General features: G+C 42.5%; 1 protein-coding gene across 1 annotated transcript; it reads right to left on the reverse strand.

Moving 5' to 3' along the window:
* Positions 1 to 441: 441 nt before the first annotated feature.
* On the reverse strand, positions 442 to 26,215 carry CAPN6 (calpain 6). Its single transcript, XM_055564468.1, has 13 exons — positions 25,995 to 26,215; positions 19,411 to 19,590; positions 9,946 to 10,077; positions 8,707 to 8,915; positions 8,000 to 8,192; positions 7,255 to 7,448; positions 6,924 to 7,001; positions 6,632 to 6,818; positions 4,626 to 4,748; positions 4,219 to 4,421; positions 3,521 to 3,642; positions 2,596 to 2,732; positions 442 to 2,032 (listed from the first exon to the last, which is right to left on the reverse strand). The coding sequence occupies exons 2-13, from the start codon at positions 19,573 to 19,575 to the stop codon at positions 1,850 to 1,852; spliced, it is 1,926 nt and encodes a 641-aa protein (XP_055420443.1). The 5' UTR covers positions 19,576 to 19,590; positions 25,995 to 26,215; the 3' UTR covers positions 442 to 1,849.

Here is a 26,215-nt window from a genome sequence, read left to right on the forward strand (position 1 = left end):
TTTGAGTGGGCATCCTCTCCTGTCAGGAGGCAGAGCTCAAGGAATAAGGAATTTTCTTCACAGCCTACCCTAAAATGGGCAAAGGACAAGTTGAGTGTGGTAGGAAGTAAGTGAAGTCTTGAATGACCTGGCCACTGTAACTCTGGCTTTTTGAGTCCAATCTCAGAGGGGTTTCAAAACCATGTAACCCCGAACACCACACAAATATCCCAACTAGAAAAGGAACCCCTTCTCCAATCTACCAGCCCCATCCCCACCTGGATAAATAGAGCCAAGGCTTCTACATTCATCAGACTCATGCCTGGACTCAGGTTACACCAAGTACCCCTTCCCTCACTCCACCCCCACCCTTGAACAGCTCCCAAATGATTCTCTGTGGATGGCCACTTTTGCCATCTCTCCGGTGCCGCCAAATCAATTCAAGACTGGTCAATTAATTAAATGTCAATTTTATTGTGCTTTGGATTATGTAAGGCAGTGTGGTGGAGGCAGTGGAGAAGATAGACTTAAAAACGTGGTAGGAAAGAGTGAGCTAAAAATAATCTACAAAATAATTTTTTAAATGATCGCGTGCTGAACTAGACTAAGGGCTACAGCTATGTCATTGTATTCATTATTGCAGAAGCATTGAGATATTCTAGGAGGTGGAGGTTGGAGGATGGGGAGAGGCTTCATGGAGGATGTGGCTTTTATGCTGGGCCTTGAAGGAGGGGTAAAATGTTGATAGATGAGGTGGAGGGAAGAACATTTCAGAGAAAATTCTGTAGAAGGACTGAAAAAATGCAAGAGGGCAAATAAACACCCCCAGGGAGTGACGCTTCCCAACTGGGAAGCCTGAGGGGGCTCAAGCCCCCAGATGGGGTCTTCAGTACCAATGATATTAGAAGGCACAGGGCAATGGGCTTGTTTGTAAACCTAGCAGCAGCAGGAGGTTTCACATTGCAGTCAGGGGCCCCAAACTAGCTGAACTATGCCTGGATGGACTCTTTCATCCTTTGATCCTGTGTGGTCCTTATTCATCTTTCCTCTTGCCCACTGACTGCCTGAACGGTAGTTCGTGCGCGCCCATGTGCGCGTGTGTGAGTGTAGGTGTGTGTGGATGGGTGGGGGACCGAGGCTTTGTCTCCCACTGCAGCTTCTTCCACTTTTCCCTCTTGTGGCACACAGCTGGTTTCCATGGAGCTGGAGCTCGGGCCCTTTCCACTGTCTGAGCCTCAGGGAACTCTAGCTCTTGATTAAGCACCTAGGAAGCTTCCTCAACATGAAGGTAAAACCTACTGTGGGGGGTGACTTGGATTAGGGCAGGACTACTCTTTCCAGAGGTGGAGATTGATGGTGGTAGTGATGGTGGTAAGGGCTGGGGACGTATGAACAGACTCTGGGTGCTGTGTAAAATGCTGCTGGGACTGCTCTAGTGTTCAGTCAGGAGCTGGGATGTCAGGCTAGACCTGCTTGGCCTCAATCACCCCTCCCCCTTCCTCAACATGCCCTACAGGGGAGACATATTGGGGACCTGAAAACGGCAATGACATCGGTAGAGTATCCAGGCTGATGTTGTCCTGCTCGACTCTCACCCCCAGAAGCCCCAGAGATCTTTTTTCTTGGCCAACATCTGTCTAATCTCCAGATGGGACTGTCACCTCCCCCTGTCCAGCTGCTGGAGGTAAATAGGTTATGTAGCTACTCATGCTACTCAGATAGAGAGGTATAGGGAATTTATCAGAAGAAAAGGAAAGTTAATTACTGTGAATTTCTTTCTCAAAAGATTGGGAATCCTAAATAAAATCTAGCATCTGACAGAAAATGAAAGGATGGAAGAGCTCTGTCAGGCTTCCCTGGAGCTGGACGTTTAGAGCTCAGTGAGGTCATCGCTCGAAATAACCTTGAAGCTGATGTGGCCTTGTTTCACTTTGGCGGTTGGGCCACCCTTCTTACGCAGGTACAGGGACTTTAGTTCACGGCAGTCACTGGGGTCAGCATCCAGGATAACCTGGCCCAAGAACTGATCACAGAACTTTCTCTTGTTCCATACCTGGAGAGACAAGTCAACAGAGTGAAGGTGAGTAACCCTCTGTGACACTGGACTCTGCCCCTGTGGCATGTGGAACCTAATGCTGGACTTAGAAAGGGCTATTTAAAAACCAAGGACTTTTCCCAAATACTGCTCTGAGTAGGGGAAAAGTACCTCAAAGAGCAGAGATGAAAAGCAGAGTTCAGGATCAAACTTGGCAGCTGGTCAGAAGCAGTAAGTCAGGGGAACATAGCCAAACCATAGTGATCCATCCTGACCTAGCAGGTTGAGGGCCCTGTGAACCTGCATATGCTTCCCTACATGGGAATTTGCCGTGCCTGTGTTAGCATGTGAATCTGACAGCATGTGGGTTTCTAGACACAATGAAATATGTGGAGGAGAAGATATTTAGGATGGACATTCATAAGGAAGTCAGTGATTGTGCCTAGTGGGAGGTATCTGAGTACAAAACAAATAACCTAAAATAACCCTTGCTCTGTATCCTAGTCATCTGTGATGCACTTGGGATCTAGTATCTAGTAGTGAATAGGAGCCACTCTGCTGGTCCCTGTTCACATCCTTACCTGAACTATAATAGGAATGTCAGTGGTCCTTCTGTAGAAAATGGCCTGGGTGTCAAAAATGGCATGAACGGTGTTCTTTTGGACAGGAGAACGGACTTCTTCCTTTCCACACTTGATGATCAAATATGGGTTTACAGCTGAAACAAAGTAACCATTATTTTGAATGCAGTGATGAAAAGTCCTCTTTGTGGATAGTCAAAATAATCTCACTAAGTCTACTCCGGGACTTTTAACATAACACCTGGTTAGTAGAATGACCTAGGACTTTGGTGTCTACTTTCCTTTTCTTTTCTATATTTTATAGAAGGATATAAAAATGAATACTAGATAGGCCTCCCCCAAAGACACTTATATCCCATTTTCTCCTGTTTAATTGAAGTATAGTTGATTTACAACATAGTGTTAATTTCTACTATATAGCAAAATGATTCAGTTTTATATATATATATATATATATATATATATATAGCCAAAATGTTTGTTCGGGTTTTCTGTAAGATGTCATGGAAAAGCCCAAACAAACTTTTCTGTCAATCCTTTATTTATATATATATACATATGCATATATATATATACATATGCATATATATATCCTTTAAATATATATATACATATATAATATATACAATATATAATCCTTTAAATATTATGTATATTTATATATTTTATGTATACAATATATATACATTATTTTTAACTATTCTTTTAATTATAGTTTATCACAGGATATTGAATATAGTTCCCTGTGCTATACAGTAGGACATTGTTTATCTATAGCCCATTTTCCTAACTTGGTTGACAGCCATTCTGACTTTTCTACACTGAAAATACCACTGGAGAGACTCATCTGTGACCATCTTTTCTAATCATATATGCAATAAGTGAAGCTGCATTTTGCTTTCCCAAACACCCCTGAATTTCTTACTTTCATTGGCATACTTCTTCTCCAGGCCCTCAGCGCTATGCACTGTGATCTGGGTGACAACCTTGGGGTAGCCACGAGCCAGATTCCAGCAGGACATCTTGGGCATGTCCATAGTCAGCTCCCTGGAACATCAAAAGGAAGACACGTCATCCACGACGAATGCCCTTTGATGAGGAGAAAGGCTAGCCAAAGCAGACCTTGTTGTTGAAAAACATGAAATGCCAAGGGGCCTAGCCCATTTCTCCCCAGACATGGCTTATGTTTTATGGGTATGTTTTCCTTTCCCCTTGCTTTAAGGCCCAGAAGATAAAGATCAGAGTAGGCAGGGCTGGGGTGAAAAGGTAGCTTTGGTGACCCAGCACTCAGAACATAAGAGAGATGTAATGAGGAGGGCCAGCTGTTTAAGAGAACAGAGAGTCAGCCAGAGAACAGAAGATAAAATATAAGCGGAAAAACTTAGGCTATAGGCTCGTTCTCCTTAAATGGCAGCTGAGAGCACTGAAGCCCAGACCTCCACGGGGAATTCCTCACAAACCACCCCTTTTTGAGACATAGTTCTCCTGCCATCATTTCAGTTAAATCTGACTTGCACAACTTGGCCCTCTGAGTATCCATCTAGGGGGAGAGGGCCAATGGGGTTAGGACTTGGAGGCAAAGCCCAGAATAGGAGTTGGCAGGGCTGGCCAAGGAAACGGCACCTGAGCTGGACAGGCACTTCACAGAAGATTCTCAGGAGAAACTCGCTGGTACGGCCATGCTGGAACATGGTTGGGACCAGCACGTAGTTGCCCTTCTTCAGGTACTTGCTCAGAAACACGGTGCGTGTGTCGATGTAAGTGGAGGTCCCAGCACGCTCCTGAATGTAGAGGTGGTGGAGGCGGAATTTGCGGTTCAGTTCCACCTGGAAATGAAAGAGAAGGAAATGCTCCATTGCAGTCATATCACAGTTGGTTTTTTTTGTTTGTTTGTTTGTTTTGGTTTTGGAAGATTCTAGGTCCTCTTGCTAGCTTCATCCCTCCACCTTTCTTAATTCCCTTAACCCCAAGGCATTCTAATTTTGACGCTGTTTACCATTACCGTCTCTGCTCCAAAGGCCCATTCTTACCTTGAAGAGCTCAAAGCCGATGATGTAATTGTCAGGTCTTCCCATGCGGCGGTAAGTGCGCAGGTCCTTTTGCTGTAGAGACATGATGACCTTGTGCTCATCCTCTGGCACAGTGAAGATGTACTAGAGAAAAGAGGCCACCAAGGAGCTTAGTTAATGCACTTGTTTCAGCTGGGTCAGCTCAAATGTCAGGGCAGAAAACTCTACCTCTCGAAGCAGAGACTTGGGTTATGTTCTGGGCTTTGCCACTGACCAGACCATGAAACCTTGGATAATTCATTGACTCGCTAACTGTGGATTCTAATGTTTGTTTCTCCCTATGGCATTCAGCATGTGTTGAGAGACACAACTTCATGCCCAGGCATCTGATTCCAAACAAGGTATGCTTTCTTTTAATAAATTATCGGTTGGGCTCTTGGTCTTTTTTTTCCCCAATTATCCCCTTATTTTTTAAGTTGTACATAGGAAAAATCAAGAATCTATAAAGACAGAAAGCATTCTTGCTTGACTTAACTGGACAGAGCAGCATTCCCCTAGGCTAGCCTCTTTTTGCCATCCCAGATGTGTGACTTGTGGGAGGGGTTGGATGCAGTTCCTCAGTGAATTGATGCTCTGCTGTCACTATTATAGGGAAGCTACAGGGCTGTGTTGGAGACCTTCCAAACATAATTTGGGGAATCATGCCATTGGGAACTGGGTCTAGAAGGCCTCCTATTTTTCTCTCTGCCTCTGTCTCCCTTTATCTCTCTCTTTTTCTGTTTCTATCTCTGTTTCTGTGTGTGTGTGTGTGTCTTTCTTTCCCTCCTAGAAAGAAACAGGAAACAGATGCAAAATCATAGGTTCACAAGGCCCCCACAGATCTATCCTGTGAAGACACTTAAATACTGAAGCCAAAAAAGCCCATTTCGTCAGTTTGGTATATGTGCCTGACAATTAAAGCATTTCCAGGGTTGTAAATGAAGGCAGGTGGTAATAGGAGCTTTCTTCTCTTTAGGGACAATTAAGGTAGAAGGAAAGGAGAAAAGTATGAGTTAAGTAAAGCAGCCCACCGAATTTAGTATCTTTCAAAATGGCTGCCAATGAGGTTCATGGAAAGAAAACACTCATGGCTAAGGCTGCAGTACAGTCAGAATTCTTGTCTCCTGTGGGCTAGCTCATCAGCACATTTGTGGATCAAAGCATCAAGGTTATTATAGGTTCAGGCTTTGGATGTTTGTAAATTTTGCTTTGAGGTGTGCCCGGGCTTGACCTCTAATGTGTCACCTGGCATACCATTGTAATGGGAGATGAATGGAATGGGTTCATCGATATGGTAGTGATTCAAATCCTGGGAATAATGATCTGGGATTCTAGATGAGAAAAGGGAGTCATAATGATGGGGTTCAGGAGAATCACCTGCCTGAGAAAGAGGACACATATAGTAAGTGTGCACCCCAGGGAGCAATTAGGCAGTAAAGATATAAAAAAGAACTGAGAAAGCATCAAAGAGCAGATCCTCTCTCTCCAATGTGGGGCCATCACAATGAAGCAGGGAGTGTCAAAGCATATCCAGCAATAGAGCCAAGAGAGAGGCAGCCAGAGGAGGTGGCTTGGATTTGATAATGTTGCCAAATCACATCTCTGCAAAAAGACACAGTCTACTGTGCTTTACAAGCATCTGAGCCCATCCCTCTTCATCTTGGTTGATGAATATTATACAATAGTGGCCAGTGGGAGAATTGATGTCTAAGAAACATTCCAAGGTGAGACCTGGCTTCCTATTGCCTTGATAGTGAAAAATGAAAGTGTTAGTTGCTCAGTTGTGTCTGATTGTTTGCAACCCCTGTCCATGGAATTCTCCAGGCAAGAATACTGGAGTGGGTTGCCATTCCCTTCTCCAGCGGGTCTTCCTGACCCAGAGATTGAACCCAGGTCTCCTGCATTGCAGGCAGATTCTTTACTGTCTGAGCCACCAGGAAAGCCCTATTGCCTTGATAACTTTAAGACAAAAAGATTTTGGTTCAAACCTGGGGGTTCTGCAGGAAGGTATCACGGTTGTTATAGCAGCCTCCTGAACGATTCATTAGGGGATCATCATTCACAGTCCAGCATCCCACCACCGACTCCAGCTCCTTGTGGCCAAAAAGTGGGTTGTTCACATTGCGGCAGACATTGAGTTCATGGAAGTTGCGGCAAAAGTCCTCTAGGCTCATCCTGAATGGAAGGAGTGCAGGAGAAAGAAATGAAGATGGTACTTAATACCTACCCCTGCAGTTCCATGTGAAAGCCTCAATTCTCTTAGCACAGAAAACTTCTCACCAAAACTCTCCATCATCAGACATAACAATCCCCAGGTTCTTGCGATCTGCTGCAGTCAGTTGTTGCCACTCTTCAGAACTAAAGACAAATGAACAAAGGGATAAGCCAGTATGTTTGCTATTGACTTCCTACAGGAAGCAGGATGCCAAAGGAACAGAATGCATGAGGATTGGGACAGCTTTGTTTCACTGCCGGCTAAGTCAGACTCCATGCCTGAGAAGGACCCACAGATGTCACTAAGCATTGACAGCCCACTAGCAGCCTGAGGGATGGGATTGGGAGAAAGTATAGGGTTTGGGGGATGCAGCCATCAAAGTAGAAAGCCACTCACATCTCACTCCAGGGGCCACTCCATTCCTGTCTTCCCAAGGGGTTCCTCAGACGAATCATATACAGCTTCTCAGTACTGAAGACTTCCACAAGTCTTTCTCCAAGGCGGATCTTGCGAATATCAGTCATGGTGTAGGTATGGCCCTTCAGCAGACCCCAATCAGTTTCAACTTCTTGTTCCTCCTGGTCAGGAAACTGAGAACAAAAAAACATACATAAGGGCACAAGAATTGGGAGAGCCAAGGCTTGGCTCCTCCTCTTCCTTGATTGGTTTACATCAGTATGGTTGAAACTAGTTCTCTTATGTACATGGAAATGTGTTCCTGCTGCCTAACTTGACACAAAGCAAGCCAAGGAAAAGAAGCAAATAATTTAATATAACAACTCAAACAATACAAATGACCCATGGTAGTACATTGATATGAAGAGCATCAAAATTTCGTGGGACTGGTTAATTCTTTGAGCAAACAGCTATAACCTCCACATTCAGGAGCACAGGTAGGAGGAATAATTTAGCAGAGGCTATTTATATCTGCTTGAATGCTGCATTGCCAGGTTGGAATGACTGGTACAAAAGGATGATACGTTAAATATCCTTAGCCTCTGCACCAGGGCTCAGTGTCTATTGTTAGCTTTCTGAGTTTCACAGTGGCTTGTCTTGGATCTCCAGGGTTAGGGTCATGTTCCACACTGTCATGGTCTCCTCCACCAAAAGTGAGTAAAGAGTGGTTCTGATGAGTACAAACCTCAATGGAGCAACAGATCAGACCTCCTTTGGTAAATGTCTTGTACAGTTCTTTAAACAGCTTGTACTTCTCCTCAACAAGATCAGTGTATCTTCCCTTCTGCATGTCAACAGTTTCAGCCAATGTGCCAGTGAAGTCCACAATGATATCACTGGTGGTCAGACCATCAAGGGCTTCATAACAGCCAAGGAGCCTAGGGGAAAATATGCAAACTTATCTTTGCAAAATTATTTTTCCAGGTCTAGGACATCTTGTTCCCTCAAAATTAGAACACTCCTTGCACAGTCAGTCCTTACCAGCTAGCTTTTCTCTAGGCACAGAAGGAGAGAGATTTTGAGACCATAGTCATATTTCTAGGCTTAGGCTATGTTGATCTAAGTCCATGAGTGAAACTTCTTTCTACCAGTAAATATTAGACAAGGAGGAAATCTGAAGCCATAATGTCATGTGATCCTTAGATTAGCCTCAGAAAGGGGGCATCTTTCTGAGGGAGCAGTAGGGGTTTAATGGAAATTGGAACAGCTTATTTCTTTCTCATCTAGAATTATGGAGGGCCAGTCCCAGGTCCAAAGCAATGCCTTGGATCTGCCTGACATCCCACCCAAGGCTAAGCTGGGAGAGCATGAGTCTGAGTTCCCAAGGATGAATATGACCTTCCTTCCCTTGTGTAGCCTGACCACTGACTAGTCAACCCCCCGCCTCCTTACTTGGCATAAGCTTTTTCCAACAGGGCATTCCAAAACTCATTCATGGAGGTGGAGAAGGAGAACACAAGATCTCCATTGATGGTGGGCAGCAAGTCATCAATCACCACCTCGGTCCATTCTCCAAAATGCCAGAACCGGAAGTGAAATATCCCAGCATATTTATCTATTTTTCGAGGGTCCCATTCCTGTTCCTTATGGTTGGGGATTGTCTGGAAACATAAGAACATTCAATCAGTCAACTTTTATTCACCAGACCATATCCAGATATTGAGATTACAGTTGACTTCTGGAAAATTCATGGGGCAACAGAAAGCACACCAAATACATTTGGCTTGGGTTTAAGTTAGGAAGTCCCTGGTAGGGCTTTTTTTCCCCCACAATTTATGCTTCCCCAGTTCAATTTTGCTGAGAATAGTATTACCATGCTTGCCCTGAATACACTCAGGATCACAGGGGGCAGCAAGTTGTGGCTTAAATTATTTCCCACAGATAATCTACAAAGTAGATTATGAGAAACTGTCTACACAAACATATTCATGGCTGCATATTCAGCCCTATAAACAAGGCATTTTAAAAGGCAAAAATTATTCAAAACACAAGGCCCCTTTGCAGATTCTATAGATGATAGATTTTACTCACACCTTGAATAAAATTACAGTTTGGAGAGTCTCCTTTTAAAATTCAATTACACTTTCAGCTTCTAAAATTGTTTTTCTGAAGCAAATGCTCTACCTTTGTCCCAAATCAACACTTCATTGCCTTGAACTCTGCCTAAATGTCATAGGAATTTTTGTACTCTTAATAATTTATTAGAAATTTTTCAAGGATATATTTCCATCTTTCTCACCTTTTCTTTTATTCGTAACTGTCAGTGAATTCCTGGCTCCCAGTGGGCTTTTTTTTTTTACCCCAGTTAGGTACAGAGAGTGTAAGTATGCAGAGCTACTGAGTCAAAGTACTGCAAGTGGACAAAAGATCAACCAGTATGTGTGACAAAGCAAATAGAGCAAAATGTTAATGGTGGAACGCAGGTGAGTCAATGGATGCTGACTGTAAAAATCATTCAACTTTCTGTATTTGTGAAACTTGTCATAATAAAATGGAGGAAAATCACCTCCAATCGTGAATACTTCTGAGTTCAGGAATTAAACAAAGAAAGTTATGAGCTGACTTTTCCTAAAGTTACTAAAGAAGACAAGAAGGTAGAAACCAAGTGAGGTTCTGCAGAAGGGAGAATACCTTTGTCCAGTGACACTCCTGAACAGCCAAACAGGAAAATGCAGAGACCATTGGCTTGTGCCCCAGTCTCCCTTGGGTCAGCTGGTGGTTGCTGATGTTGCCCACAATCAGACGAGGGTCATCGCAGATGTCCTGTGGATACAACAATTGGTTCTAAGAATCCGAGATGTGTTTCCCATCAGACAGTGTGAGCTCAGCTGCCCAGGACAGACCTCACAGATGAGGTAAGATCAAAAGATGACCAGGACGTCCATGGGTGGGAAAAAGGGAAGGTTGTGGGTTGTGAGAACAAACACAAAGCAGTAGATCATCAAGCCACAGGAAAAGGGTCATGTGAGGGGGTGGAAGGAGAGGGTGAGAATGAGACAGGATGAAATGCGCTGGTGCCCTCAGACATGGTTTTTGCAGCAGCGGCCAGCTTGTAAAGAGGAGAGCAAGGGATTAGCACATTACATTTTGATCCTATTTGTCAGGATGAGATTTCCTGAAGTGCCTGTACTTGGAAGGGTGATTGCATTTAAAAGACAAGGTCTGATGGAGGTGGACATTAATACTTCTCCCTCTCTAGGAAAATTAGTTAGGAGACCTTATATATGAAATCCATTCCTAATAAAAAGCAAAGGCAACAGTGGTCTCCATGGCAACTAGATTTCGCTACATCCTTGGATGAATACAGATGGCAGCAGCACTAATAGCAGGTGGTAATAGACTGTTCTGAGGAGCACTTCAACAGACACTCTTTTTCTCCAGTGGATGTTCCAAGGGACGCTGAACAGACTGGCTGCAGTATTTGTTAGGGGTGTATGTGTGTCTTTCCCTAATATATCATTAGCTGTGCCATTCCCACTGCAAGGAGGAAAATGAGGCCCAAATAATACAATTACAACACAAAGTAATAGAGGCATTTTCAGAGTATAACCAATGCCTGAAGGAAAGATCCCCACGTTTCCCTGGTGGGAGGTGGAATAATTTGAATATCAGTGGCAATGCTCAGGTTGAAGCCTTAAGAATGACTAGAGTTAGCAATTGGACACAGGAGTGGTACGGATGTATAATGAGTAGAGAGACAGGCATGGACAGAGGCATAGCCACATACATGACACCATATAATTGAAGACACATTTGTGTGACTCAGAGTATCAGCCCTTGGAGGCTTCAAAGGCAGGAAATACCAATGAAGTCTTGGGTAGATGGAGACAGCTTCGTGGAGGAGGCCTTTGGCCAGTACCTTGACATTCTGCTTACCCAGCAGAAATAAATCCTAGTCTCAAATGGAAAGAAAATCTAGACATATATCCTTTAAAAATTATTAAATAAACATCTATATTTTTCTGGTTCTCAAAACTCTTTTTTAATGGACATAATTCTCTTTGATGAAGGGTCTGGTGTACAGAATGAAACATTCCATATATTCTTTAAAAGCCAAAATAACTCTGGAAAGGAACAGACATTCTGGGCAAGGACAAGACCAAACTGAAGATTAATTGGTCATTCTTTTGCCAAAAGGAGAGAGTTAGGTGGGTTGTCAACTTTGTATTTTCTGGCCTTTTTTTTTTGGTGTCTCATCATTACTTTTTTGTCTTAGAAGAAGACAAAATTTTTTCATGAGTTAGGAACTGCCTGTTTTTTTCCACTTATGGAGCATAGAGCAGGTGTGTTGGGTGAATTCAGTTTTGATATTCTTTCTCTTCTGTTTGTTCCTTTGCCCTTTCTAAGATGAAATGAAACCCAATTTTTCCTTTCTGAGCTATGCATTATCATTTTATGCAGAGCAAGATGAAAAGTTATACCATGATTTCCTGGACTTAGATAATGCATAAATAATTTGCTAGCATGAAAAATCAGTAATGTGAACACTGATATGTGGAAAAGTGTGCTTTTAGGTTATTAAGGCAAATTACTTGCTGGTTTTGTGTAGAGTTATTAGTGGTTGTGGTCACATTAGTCTTGAATTTCCACAAGGCTTTCATTCATAGCAGGGATCTAGGCTCAGCAAACACTTTTGGCATGTCAACTTCTATTTAAGACCTAAAGGATCATATAAATAAGCAAAGAGATATGGAAGCAGAACTCAAATAAAGGCACTGTGTAATTATTCTCTTGTTGACTAATCTGAAGGTGATTATTTTATATACAATGTGTGTATGTGTGTGTGTGTGTGAGAGAGAGAGCACATGCATGCATTTGTAAAGCTATGTGTAATCATGGGAGAATATATATTTGGGCAAAAAAAACCCTCTCACCTTATTTTCCATTTCCTCTCATAAACTGGCCCATGCCCCAGTTTTACTTCACCACTCTTCATACATGATGGGTGGTTATTTAACAATGGGTTTAAATAAATAAGTTAACAGTCCATAGACTGTCAAGCCTGAAAGGAATCTAGAGACTATTTAGTCAATCTGTTTATTTTACAAATGAGGAAACAGGCTCAGAGAAGAGCAGTAACTCACCCCTCCTGGCATTCAGCTAGTTAGTAGACCTAGGATTAAAGCTTTAGGTTCCTCACATACAGATAAAGAACCTCTAAACATCAACTAGTACATCCTTTTTCCTTTAAGTTTATTAATGGCCACCATGTAAAGGATAATACTGTGCAGTTCTTCAGGGGTGGAAATACAACCAGCTCTCTGTCATCCATCCCAGGGTTTTATGTCTCTGCTTAATGCTCACCGAAAAGCTCTCCCTCATTCTGGAAGACTGGCTTAAGACATGTTTTAGCTTTTGGTTCCAGGCTAAATATAATATTACCAATGAGCTTTAATCTCCTCAACCTCATCCACTAAATATGAATCAAACTCTTATTTATGTCAGCACCATGATGTGAAACATGGGAGAACATTTTTATCAAGCCACTTTTTTTTTTACCTCTTTAAGGAAGTGAAAAACTAGAAACAGCTAAGGAGGTAGAAAGGGTAAAGGGTAATGAGCCAATGTAAATCTACAGCCAAGTGGACTTTATGGTGACAAATTTGAAAACAATGAAATGGCTTCTTATTGCATTTTCCCCTCGATTTGGACAACTGGGTAAAATTCCTGTCGGGGTAAGGAAGAAAGGCTGGAGAAATTTTCCTGTAAGTCAAAGCTGAGATGCAGAGTGCAGATGGGACATGTTAGCCCAAGCTCTGCTGAAATGGTAGGGAGTGGATTTGGAGGAGAGGTCACAGCTCACACAGTCACATATTTGGGTGGCTTGAGAAGTAGTGAAGATTGCTGAACCCCTAATCGTTCCCAGCTGTGTTGGCGTACTCAACATGATCCTGGAACTGGGCTGTTTGTCAAGGCAAATCACTTCTTAGCGGGAAAACACACAACTAGGAAGTCAAGCACCAAGAGTAAGTCTAGGAATGTTCTCTGCAGACCCCCATCCCAAAGCCTTCTACAAGCAAAGCAGCATCTCTAGGAAATATGCTGCCTTAGCTGAGCACTGAAAGACCCTCTCATTGTCCTCACCTCGTCTCCCCTCCCAGACTCCTCCAGGTCGGGGGAGAAGGGGGCTTACCATTATAAGCTTTGGAGCCCCCCACACTCTATATGGCACTTACCACATCCACATCTTTAGTGATTTTTTTTTTTTTTACACAGGTGAAATTTGCTGACAATAAACACTGAGGTCCAGGGTAAACCTCAAGAACCACAGTAAAGTGAAAGGCCGCCTAGAAAACCAGTGGCCAGAAGAACAGAGACACTTTCAAAAGCACTATAGGCTGTCTAGCAGTCCTGTGGGGCTGGGGTCAGTGTGGACACTTAGAAATGAGGCTAGCCCTGTAGTAGGTACATTACGAGTAAGTCTAGGAGTCTAAGTCATCCTGAAAGGCCTAGGGTTGCCATTCAGGATCCAAGGGCTTTACCAGCTAGTTCAAGCAGTTATCTTATGCTTAGAAAATTGTACCATCTCCAGACACAACATGTAGGTGGACCTCCTCTCAGGGGCCAATGTTGGCGCCTCTGCTCAAGGAATTCACTTTCCTGGGGAATTTTGCTTCTGCATGAAGATCTTATCATCAGTAAAACATTCTCTTCTTTCCTATCACCTCCAAGGAAAATTCAATATGGAGCTGTAGAATAATAACTTAAGTTGAACTTCCACTTTCAAACTGGACAAGCAAGTCAGTACAGAATTATCTTCTTTAAACCTTCAGACTACTTCAAGGAGACTCCAGGGGTAAATCCTAAACTGCTTTATTGGGAAAAAATTTGTGTATCTGCAATGGCATACAGTTCGGCAATAAAACAAAACAGGTACATGCTACAACATAGATGTTCCTTCAAAATATTATGCTAATCAAAGAAGCGAGTTACTTTTATGATTCCATTTTAAGGGAAATGTCTGGAATTGACAAATCTAGGAATGGGAAGAGAATGTTTTACCAACAGAAACCAAAAGTGTATTAGTGATTGCCTATGACTGGGAATAGGAGGGTTTTACTCACTGCAAATGTACACAGTGGATTGTACTGGGATGATGCAATTGGTCTAAGACTGGATTGTGGTGATGTTTACATAACTCTGTAAATTTTTAAAAAATCATAGCTTTGATAAAGTTGCTAAATTTTATGATATATAAATTATACTTGACTAAAGCTGTTAGTGGTTTTTTTTAAAATTCAGAATCTAATATAAATAGGAAAGATGGTAAGAGTATGGGCCTATTCAACTCCCTTTGATTGTGCCAACAGCTAAAAACACTTAGGACTATTCAAGTGAAGGGATGTGATCTCAGGGAAGAAAAAGGAATTCATGAGCAGTCTAGGCCCAAACTACACTACAAAAGTGTTACATTCAACTGGGTGTTGGAAATTTCTATTAGCACAGAGAGATATGTTTCCTCCTTTACTGGTCCCTCATATGTAATCTGGGCTTCCCTGGTGGCTCAGTCGGTAAAGAATCTGTCTGCAAAGCCGGAAACATGGGTTCAATCCTTAGGTTGAGAAGATCCCCCCGGAGAAGGAAATGGCAACCTACTGTAATATTCTTGCATGGGAAATCCCATGGGCACAGGAGCCTGGTGGGATATGGTCCATGGGGTTGCAAAACGGTCACACACGACTTAGTGACTAAACCACCATCACCACCATATGTAATCTACCACCGAGGCTTGTGTATCCAACTTCTAAAATCTCCTCTCCTTTTCCTTCCATTCCTCCCACCTTTGCTTTAATACAGAACTTCATCAGCCTCTTCCCATACAAGGTAGTAAAATGGCCCCCAGGGAGGCTACTCCCTGGTGGAAGACCTGGGCAAGGTCAATGGTAGTGGAGGCTGAACTCAAAACTTGACCAGGAGAGCTAACAGATCTTGTGCAGGTGCTGTGCCTTCTCCCACCACTGGCTGTGCAAATCCCTACAAGGCCTTGCTCCATTTTAGTCAGAGATTAGTTGAGTCTGACTCGAGGACACGATTGTAGTAGGGTACGAGTCAGTCAGGAAAAAAAGCCAGAGGCGGGTTGGAGGGGAGAGTGGCTGGAGGGAGCTGGAGAAGAGACTTTCTATGGGAATTTGGTGGTTAGATTTGAGCCTAAAAATCCTACCTGCCATTTTAGGATCACATGGTAACTCAGTAGAACTCAGCTCTTTGAATTTTCTAAGGTCCAGGAGGACAGGAAAGCCCAGGAATACAGGTTTCAGGGAATATACCTGTGTACCCAGGAAACAAGGCCAGTAGCTGGTCATTAGACCAATGGAGGCCTTAAGGAGGAGGATTTTCCTCTGGAAGATATGGGCCAATAGACTGGCGTCGAACAATTGCAAAAACCTTCTCACAATCCCTGTCAATCTAAAATGGCTCCTCAGGACACAGCAGAGAAGTGGCAAGCGGGATAAAGAGGAGCTCAATCCTGCCCTAGGATGGTGGGGCTTGACTGCAGTTGGTTGGTTCAATTAGCAGTGATGTTTACAGACATGGAGGCCGTTCAACCCGGGAGGGGAAATAGACAAAAAATATCAGGTTAATCGTGCTTCTTCCCTTTTAGAGTCTTCAAAAAACAACCCTGCTTGCCAATGAGGCAGTGAGTCCAACGACCCGTTGGGTCTTTCTGAGCCAATTTAGAAAGGCCTAGGGCTGTCTCTCAGCTTTCCTAATGGGAGGCCAGAGAACTTTGACGTGGTTCTTGACCACAGGCTTGGCCTCCACTCTGACTGGAAACTACTCTCCAGCTTTTTGAAGATTCAGATGGTGGTCCAGAGCCTTGTTTCTTCCCCTACTCCCCCACCCTGCAAGAGGCCCCCTCCCCAACCACTTCAATCCACCATGATCTCCCCTTCTTTAAAACCCTATGTTGATTTACTGTCTGTATGCCTAAAATAGCATTTCCTCTATCCAGCATTCATTTATTATTTAACTCTTTGATAGCTCAATATCTATCTCTTCAGCTATAATGGGAGTCCCTCATCTCAGATCTTGTCTGTATCTTGCATAGAGGCTGGCATAGAGTAAGTGCTACATAAATATTTCTCAACTGACTCTCCCTTTGGGCTGAATAAAGACTAAGCTCAGAGTATGCTCTCAAAAGAGAGGGTATTGGTCAATTAATGGATGTGCAGCATCAACATGGTGAGGAGGAATGTGAGAACTCACTGGAGGGAAGCTATGTATTTTATCAAAAGACACACAAGCAAATCTATGTTCCCTACATGGCAGTGTGGTTGAGTAAAAACTAATACAGGCTTTGGAGTCAAACCTGGATTCAAGTCCCAGCTTGTTAGCAGTCTGAACCTGGGAAAATTCTTACCTTCTTCCTGAGACACAGTTTCTTCATCAATAAAATGAACATAGTATCTACCTTTCTTTTTTACACTGGGAAAAAAGAATTATATCAAAGTGAATTTTTAAATACCTACCTTGCCTTGCTGTTGTTTTAGTTGCTAAGTCATTTCCAGACTTTTTGTGACCCCGTGGACTGGAGCACACCAGGCTCCTCTGTCCATGGGATTTCCCAGGCAAGAATACTGAAGTGGTTTGCCATGTCCTCTCCAGGACAGTGTGTCTCCTGCATTGCAGGTGGAGTCTTTAACCACTGAGCTACCAGGGAAGCACCACTTACCTTGCTAAGCCATAGCAAATTAGTATGACATTTTTAAAAATGTATCGAAAACTCCAAGCACAGTATTTGGGCAAATAGCAGCCAAGCGCTAAGATCCCCATTTCCCTTCTCTTTCTGACACTCCCTCACCTTCGAAGGAGTATTGCTTACCTCAGAGGCAAGATGGACTATTGCCTTGGTTATTTAAGTTTTTTCCTTCAGTGCCAATCCATCTAGGACTCAATCCACAGAATTTGAAAGATGAAGGCAAAGGACAAAGGTCTGAGCCAAGAAAGAGCGGGGAGGATGCGTCTAAAGATGGGCCAGTACAGGAAGCACTGCTGGTTTGGTTCACAACTGGGGAGCGGCTTCATGTTGGCTTGTGATTTTATGGCCCATCAGATCCCCTGCCACCTCCTCCAGGACCTCAGCCCTATCCATTATCCCTTCTTTCTTCTGAGTCTTTAACCTCTTCTACTTTACTATTTCCTCCTTAGCTTATAAATATGTTCAAGTCTGTCCTATTTGTAAAAGACACCCTCCCCTAGAAAACCTCCCTCAATTTCCTGCTTTCTTTTCAGCTACTTCTACCCTATTGACCTCCCTTTTTTCATAGCCAGTTATCAAAAAAGAGTGATGGCCCTGATTATCACCATCCAGAGTGGCTCTCAAACAGCATATTTCTATTTTCTTCATGTGTTTTGGGGGACAAAACTTACCTCTCTCTATACTGAATGTGTGGGTAATGAATTCTGCTCATGTTTTCCAGATTTGTTGGTAGGTCAGTGATCTACAAGGGTGTCAGTAACTGGAGGCATAGAGACCCAGCAGGGGTTGTAATTTTTATTCTGATGGAGAGAACTTCTCCAAGTCATATTCTCAATGGCTATCATACTTTATGGACAAAAACAGAGACATGCCTTTGAATGATCTAGAAGACAAGCAACTTAAAGTGATCCATGTGTCTTGACACCCCCTGGTGGCAACCTACATAAAGTGTAGTAGCTCATGCAAGAATCCCTTTTAGGAGTTCAAGTTGTGGAAATTGACACTAAAGAGTGATAGCTTGTTCATTGAAGAACGCAAATCTTGAGTTGCTGACTGAGATGGTTCCACAATAATGCACAGAAAGGTGTAATCATGAAATAAGATCAAAAGGTCTTCAGAATATTGTGAAGGTCTACGAATTTGCATTTCATAACAACCCTAAGTAACCTGTATACCTGGTCACCCACTTTGGGAAGGAGCCCAGATTGAATATCCTTCTATCTTGGTAGACTCTTTAGATTTAACCAGGTTATTATTTATTCTCTAAATGCCATCACCCTATCATTTTATAGATTGACCTCCTGCTCACATAGGACTTTTGAAGGGATTCTGACACCTGCTTTAGAGATACCATCTACAGATGCTCCACAGAGAACCATAGTAACTATTAATAAGTGATGAGAGAGCTACAGTCTTACTTGGATCCCATGTTGCTAATAGTGGGGGATGCAGATGACGATATCTAAAGAGCAGCAAAGAAGCCTCCCTCCCCCAGTTCAAACTCCATCTTGTTCCTGTTGAATTCATTTCATTTATGCTCACTATATAAAGAGTAAAGAAAAGGTAAAGAATCTGCCTGCTATGCAGGAGACCAGGGTTCAATCCCTGGGTTGGGAAGATCCTCTGGAGAAAGAAATGGCAATCTACTCCAGTATTCTTGCCTGAGGATCCCATAGACAGAGGAGCCTGGTGGGCTACAGTCCATGGAGCCACAAAGAGTTGAAAACGACTGAGTGACTAACAAGCCTATATAAGGAGTTTTCTCCTTACTGGTCTGATATTATCTTGAAGTTGCCGTAAGTGGTAACTCAGTAAAGAGATGAGAGTAGAGCTTTTTGAGTTACCATATTTACTCAAATGAACTTCCAAAAGAAAACAAGAACAGTATCTCTCTCTTTTGGTTCTTTCTAAATTACTAAATCTGATACAATGTGATTAAAATTCAAGATTCCTCATGTTAGAGTCAGAAGCCCATATCCATAAAACTTCTCATTATAAAGTTGTCTGCTGGGGATTTCTAGGGCAGTGAAAACATTCTAATACTATAGAATTATGGATGTATGTCACTATACATTTGTCCAAACCCCTAGAATGTATACTAGGAGTGAACTCTAAGGTAAATAATGAACGACGTGTGATAATGCTGTGTCAGTGTAAATTCACCAGTTGTAACAAAAGTACCACTCTGAGAGGTGGTGTTTATATGGGAAATCTCTGCACCTTCTTCTTAATTTTAATGTGCTCTAAAAACATAAAAAGGATACTATGTTATAAAAATTAAAGTTGTCTGCTAAATTGGTCTATACGCAGTGGGCTGTATGAGTGAAATAGTGAATCAAGTAGAATTATGATGAAAGAGATCAAGAGGGAGACAGGAATTGAAACCACAAAGTTACCTGGGGACGTTTCCATATCACCTTTCCAGGAAGCAGTCGGTTGTAGAAAAGTGAATCATTCTCAGGCAAAAAGGTTGGATCACAGAAAAGTCTACCATCCCTGATGCATTCCTGCTTCAGTTCCTGGTACTTCTGGTTTTTGAAGAACTTCAGAGGAGGACCCATAATGTCAAACTATGTCTAGAATGAGAAAATTGTTGTTATTGAGGGAAGAAGTTCTCAAGTTTTTGAAAGATTATCTGAGATTAGACCAACAGATGCCATCCCAGTGATTTATTCCTGGATCTAGGCAACTTGAGTTTAGCTTTAGAGGAGAAGTCACCATTTTCAAGGAAAGAATATCTCAGACTCTGCAACAAATTAGTTTGGGGCTTGGGGTAAGGCATCCAAATCATTTCCAGGTCTCAGTTTCCTCATCTGTCAAATGGGTTAATATGCACTTTAACAATCTTACTGGAAAAATAGATAATAAATGTTCAGATTGAGAGTTAAACATGAGTCATTATAATTTAAAGGGAAATCTTCCATTTTCCACTGGCAGAGACAAGTTCAATCACAGAACAATTCCAAATTTGAAGAGAAAGGGGAAAAAATAACTTTAGTATGTTTAGAATAATTTGATGCCTTGAAGGGCCACACACTTTGTGCTTGAGGGGGAGAAAGAGCCCCTTTCACTTCTAACAAGCCCTTTTACACAATTCCTTTCCTCTTATCATTAAAGAGTTCCGCATTATTACTGGCCAGGGAGACTAACACAGGAAACAGAGCTCAGCAGATGGCCTCCAAAGACAAGGAAAGATAGAAGGTTTGCATGTGTCTTTCTTCTTAAAAGTCTAGTGTGCAATCATTTGCCTGCAATAAAAGGCAGACTCTAAAATTCAATTACACTAATTCAGTAAACTATAGATTCTTATCCCTTGGCAATACACTGTTGCTTTCTTTTCTGAAAAAAATAATCATGGCTAAATAGAGAATTAATACAGTGGCTCTTTAGGCAATGTCTATCAGAGTGCCCCACACTCAGATGTCCGTAACAACTGGTTTTTATTATGAGGGTATTATGAGGGTAATTTGAAAGGCAAATTTGATTTTAAATAGCAGGGTTTTCAATGCCTTTTCATGATTCACAAAGATATATTTGTAGTGATTTTAATGATCCTCTCATGACAGTCAATGTTTAAATGTGCAGGGATGTAAAATTTATATGGCACCAAATATTTCAAAAATTTATTTTAAGGGTAACTGTGTCTACATTCTGTGATTACATGAGAGTTGAAACAAAAGAATCGGGCTAAGGTCAGAGTATCTGCTAAAAAATGGGCCAAATTTGGCGGGAAGCTAATTAGCACTTTCAAGAGTATTTGTGTAGTAGCACAGTTCAAAACTTAGTTAATAATGAGGCAGTTGCTATTTTATACAAGTGTAATATTAATCAGACCTCTTTATCTCATTTTGTGTTCCTTCAGCATTACTTTGAAATGCCTTACTGGTGAAGAAGTCTCCCTATTTGAAAACCATAAAAAATCTTTAATTTGATGTTATTTGCAACCTCCAGTATATGTAAACAAACTTACCCTTTCTCTGAAGCCAAGGACTAAGAAGCTGAAAATAATCAGTCTTTCCACCGGTACTTGTTTATTGGCAATTATTTTTCAAATGGAAGGCTATAGGACACTGCAAATACCAAAATGTTTTCAGTCTTCAGGTTTAAGTCTGTTTATAGGCTTGAAATATTAATGTATATTTCATTGTATGTGAAATCCTGGATGGTATCAGTAATACTTTTCTGTTAAGCAGCATCAGAGCCAATCTGAATGTGTGCCCAGGCTCCCTTCTGGAGCCTTTTACAAATGGATCCCAATTTTCATGTGTGTTCAAATTTATAACAAACACTACTATGCCTCTTGGTTTTCCTGGAAGGTTGGGTGGATTGCCAGAGCCTGGGGACCACAAATGGGGGGTCGTCTGGGGCAATTAAGATATTTAGTTTGCTACAGTCTCCTGGTCCCTGAACATTTTGAATAAATGAGTATTTCCTGTTCTTCGGAAGGCCCTCTGCCCCTGCCAGTCTCCCTTGTTAGTCGGTCAACTGGGGAGGCAGGCAGGAACCTGCAAATGGAATCCCCATTATATCAAGAGGGCCTGTCTACAGACAGGAATGGCATCAACTGAAAAGAAAATCAAGTTTAATTTTCAAAACTGGTATGATCCCAGTTGACTTTATCAGAGGCAGGATGTATAGCTGGTGCAGATCATTCAGGCCTTTGAGTGAGGGCACAAGTATTCTGGAGGAGCACAGGAAATAAGGAAAATCAAGCTAGCAGCCTCAACTTTGACTGGTTCTGGTTAGAGTACAATTGTAGTCCCACGTCCTGTTGGACTTGCAGACTAGAATTGACCCCAATTTCTGATTAAGCAGCAGGAGAATTATATTCCATTTGTTGTGACCTTGGTTTCTTTGTGCCTCAATTTTCTCATCAGGGGAGTGAGGTTATTTATCCTATCCTCCTTACTCCATGGCTGTCCCTAATGAGATGGTTAGTGTACAGGTTTTTGAATACATAGAGAGGGCTCCATAAATGCAAGATATACACTGTAAGCCCTCTCACTGCCTGGCACAGAGCTAGGCACACAACCATCAGGAAATATTTGTAGAATGGATGAATGCCTTATGGAGAAAATTCATGTTTGCGTGGCAAATTATTGCTTGATGGGTGCATTTCAGCTCATATTCCCTTCATGGTAGCTCAGTTTAGTAGATGTTATCTGGGTCCTTCATTTTGTATCTTCAGAAATGGCTGCTCAAACAAGGAGCAGCTAGAAAATGGTGGCTCTCTGTAACACCAGATTTAGTGTACTGACTTTTATCACACCACACTGCTTCCTTTGCTCACTGCTTTCTTAAAGAAGGGGTTTTGTTTGTTTGTTTGTTTGTTTTTAGCTCAGATGAGGAAAACCCTCCAAAGCAAACATGATACCTAACTTTGAGTCACTCTGCCTAGAATTTATTGCCGTGGTGAATATTGAAAAGGCCCTTTATTTCCATGGTTTGATAAGCATGGGAAAATCTGAACCCTTCACATCCCAGGGTTCATCCCACTGCATCTCAGAAAACTTTCAGAGACTCAGAAACTTGAATTGGGTTCATCATCAACAACTTGCCCTGTCAGGGCATAAGAGAGTGGAGAAGGGAATGTTCCTTCTCTGCTAACTTGCTGCATCGAGCTGTGAAGCCAGGGAGCCTCTAGGTTAAAGACCACATACAGGAAAGTCGGTAAACAGAATCAAAGCTGGGGCTGCTTTGAATATCAACGAAAGAGAGCCTCCAGCTAACGAAGGGAAGAAGGGAACGTTAACATTAAAGAAGAGGGACCTTGCATCTCAGAGGGCTAGTATTATGGGAGGCTGGGTGAAAAAGAGTGTGGAGTTTTGTATTGAGATAATGGTCTTCAGCAGTTCTGTTTGAGCAGGGCTCCTCCACACCCCAGGGTGTGGTGAGTTCAGAATTGCCAAGGGAAATTGAGGGAGCCTGCCACGTAGAACACGAGGTCGCACTTAGGAGAGGGAGCTTTTGCTGCTCCCTGGACTGGAAAGCTTGGGCAGCTGGACAAACTCTTAAGAGGAAAATCACTTGTTCTTTACCTGTGGGTCAGCCTTAGAGTAGAAACCAGATTTTGCTCTAAGAAGTGTATTCTTCTCAGTTTATTCAAGAGTGATGATCTGATAGGAGAAATTCAGTCTGCGGTTTATAAACTGGTTTTGATTGGGATGAGTGAGAAGGGAGGGTAAGGCATTTAAGGAAAAGAGAGAGGGAGGGAAGGGGGCCCCCGGGGTGTTGTTCCTGGCTGGTTTCTCCTTTTCCCCCAGTTTTCCCCATGTGCTCTACTTGGGGAAAATTTGGAGGTCAAAGCAATTAGGTGTTTGCAGAGCAAACTGAACACTCAAGACTTGACTCTGCCCTGACATGAAGTCACAGCCACTTTCAGCACAGTGGGTGACCCCTTATCCTCACTCCTGCAGCTGTGAGGGATGAGAGAAACAGGGCTTGGAGAAGGAGAATTAATAAAAATCCAGCATCTGCATGTTATACAGAAGAGTGTGTTTCGGGTCTACACAGGCAGAGGCATAGCCACACCTGTGGGCACACGTCTGCTGTGGGGAACATATGGCTGTTCTGATTCAAACAGTTGGCCAGATATCCTGAGGTCTGAAGTGTTAGTAAGTGTTAGTCGCTCAGTCGTGCCCGACTCTTTGCGAACCTATGGACTGCAGCCCACCAGGCTCCTCTGTCCATGAGATTTTTCCAGGCAAGTATACTGGAGTGGGTTGCCATTTCCTTCTCTAGGGGATCTTCCCAACCCAGGGATTGAACCCAGGTCTCCTTCGCCGCAGGCAGATTCTTTTACCGACTGGGCTACAAGGGAAGCCCCCACAAAAGTCGTATGACCCAACCTTATATAGGACACATCTACTCTGCCCAGAGAGAAGACTCTGTTCAAAGAAATTCCAAGAAAAACAGAAAACACAATTTCCTTTCATTACATTGTTGCAGACCTCTATCAAAAAAAAAAAAAAAAAATTCAAAATCCTAAAAAGAGCACAGGTAGTCAGGAGATCCAGTGTCAAGTCCCAAATACCATCATTTAGTGTAAATAACATTTCTGTCCTTCAGTTTCCCCATAAAAGCAATGGGACTAAAATAACTGCCCCATTCACCTCAGGGTGTTATTGGGGACAGCTAACAAAATTAGGAATATGAACGTGCTTTTTAACTATTACGGAGAAGACCAATGTAGAGCAGTAGTATTAGGAAACACTTGTTTTGAGCAAATCAAATCTCTTTTTTGTCCTTATTGGGAAGTGAGGATATTTAATCACATATAAGACACTCACAAACATTCAAAAGACCAATGTAAAATGGCCCCTCTGCCTTTCAGTACCTCCCCTCTGTTCCACCTCTCCATTCTGGCTGATTTGCCCCCCTAACCCTTTTCTCCCCCTCTTGGCTTGAACAAGCCCATCCTATAATTCTAATTTTACAGCCTTTCAGAAACCTACTTTCAATTTTTCTAGAATGTTACACTAGATAGACTCTTAAAGGTAGATTGCTTAGTCCAATTCCTTGCTTTTACAGGGAAGTAAAGGGACTTGTCCAAGGTTACACAGTTAGTGACTAAAACCTGGACCTCCTGACTCGTCTTTTTCTTTTTTTTAACCACAGTTAAAAAAAAAAAAAAAAGAGAGGTTGGGGGAGCATGCAAACACAAAACCTCAGGACATTGCTTGTGAAAATGTGTATTGTCCTCTTCTTACGAGAATGCACTTAGGAGTTTTGTTTTTGAATTGCTGTCAGAAGGTGAGATGATTTCAAATCAAGGCTAATCAAAGAAACACTGTTTGGGGGTCACAAAGGGGCTTTTTCTGCTTTTAATTTGGGGACTGAAAACTCCCAAGGATATAGAAAGCCTGCTTTTTAACCTATTCCTGACGACACAAGTGTTTAGACTTCTCCCTCGCCTGCTAAGGACTCAAGGATAAAGAAAGAATGCTATTCAAATCCAAAGTATTCATACAGGCACACGCGCGTGTGTGCGCACACACGCACAGACACACAAACTGCAAGAGGAATGCCAGTTAGCCGTCCCCCATAGATTCTTTTTCTACATTCCTTCAGATTATAAAACGTCCTTAATGTCACAACAACGATTAGCAAATGAGATATTAGCCGATTTTCGATAAAAACATTAATACAGACAAGGGATACTTTATCTTGAAGCCAGAAGTGACTGTCAGAATGGCAGAACCTGCTGAATTTTCCTCCGTGCTTTTCACTATATTTCAAGCTCCAAATCCTCAGAACTAACTTTCAATTGCAATGCTCCAGTCCCTTCTCACCCCAGCCTGCTCTGGTCAAGTGGGCCAGCTGAGCCCCAAGAACAGGGCAGTTGAGGGTTGTGGAGAGAGCCCCAACTGAAAATCAAAGTTTAAACCAATGCAAAAATCAGAGGAAAACAAAACCAAGGCTATCCTGAAATTGCCGAGATCAACCTGTCACCAGGACAGGAGGGTCCCAGCTCTGCAGACAGGAAAGACCTTGCAGCCATTCCCTCTTGTGCTGCAGTGCGCCGTCCAGGCACCCCATTGCCAAGGCTTAAAGACCTTGTGCACAGAGTGTGGCTCCAAGATTTTGCCTGCATTTCAACAATGTGTCCATGGTTGGGGATCAGCAGAAGCTAGAATAAAGCCCTGACAATGTGGTCTCCCTCCTACACTAGCCTCCCAGGACTGGAAAAAAAAAAAAAAACAAACAACCAAACAAACCCTGAGCAGATATCACCAGAAAAATATCATGGTCAGACATCCACAATTACCCCCCTTAGACATATCAAAAGAAGCAATCCAAAATTCCATTAGTTTTGAAGTTTTCAAACTGTTATTATGCACACATATTCAATCCAGACAAACTGTAAAATGATAGCTGTGGAGTTTACCTATAAAGTTCAAGTTTCTTCACTTCATTTAGATACTCAGTTATCCAGCAAATAAGATTGCAGGATGAGTTTGTGAATGTCTGCTCTCCTCACCTGAGTTATCCCAGGAGACTCGCTGCTGCTGCTGCCGCTGCTGCTGCTGCCGCTGCTGCTCTTCACCAGGTAACCTCTACAAAGTCTGTCCAGTAAGTGCGGCTGAACAAAGATTCTGGCTTTCTTAACCTGAAAACTATTTGGGCTGTACCAAGCTCTGCTCACAGGGGGAGGTGCCCTGCATTAAATTCAGGAGACTTGGCCCCGCCTAACAGTCAGAA

The sequence above is a fragment of the Bubalus kerabau genome, chromosome X (genome assembly GCF_029407905.1).
Source record: "Bubalus kerabau isolate K-KA32 ecotype Philippines breed swamp buffalo chromosome X, PCC_UOA_SB_1v2, whole genome shotgun sequence".
Taxonomy (NCBI): domain Eukaryota; kingdom Metazoa; phylum Chordata; class Mammalia; order Artiodactyla; family Bovidae; genus Bubalus; species Bubalus kerabau.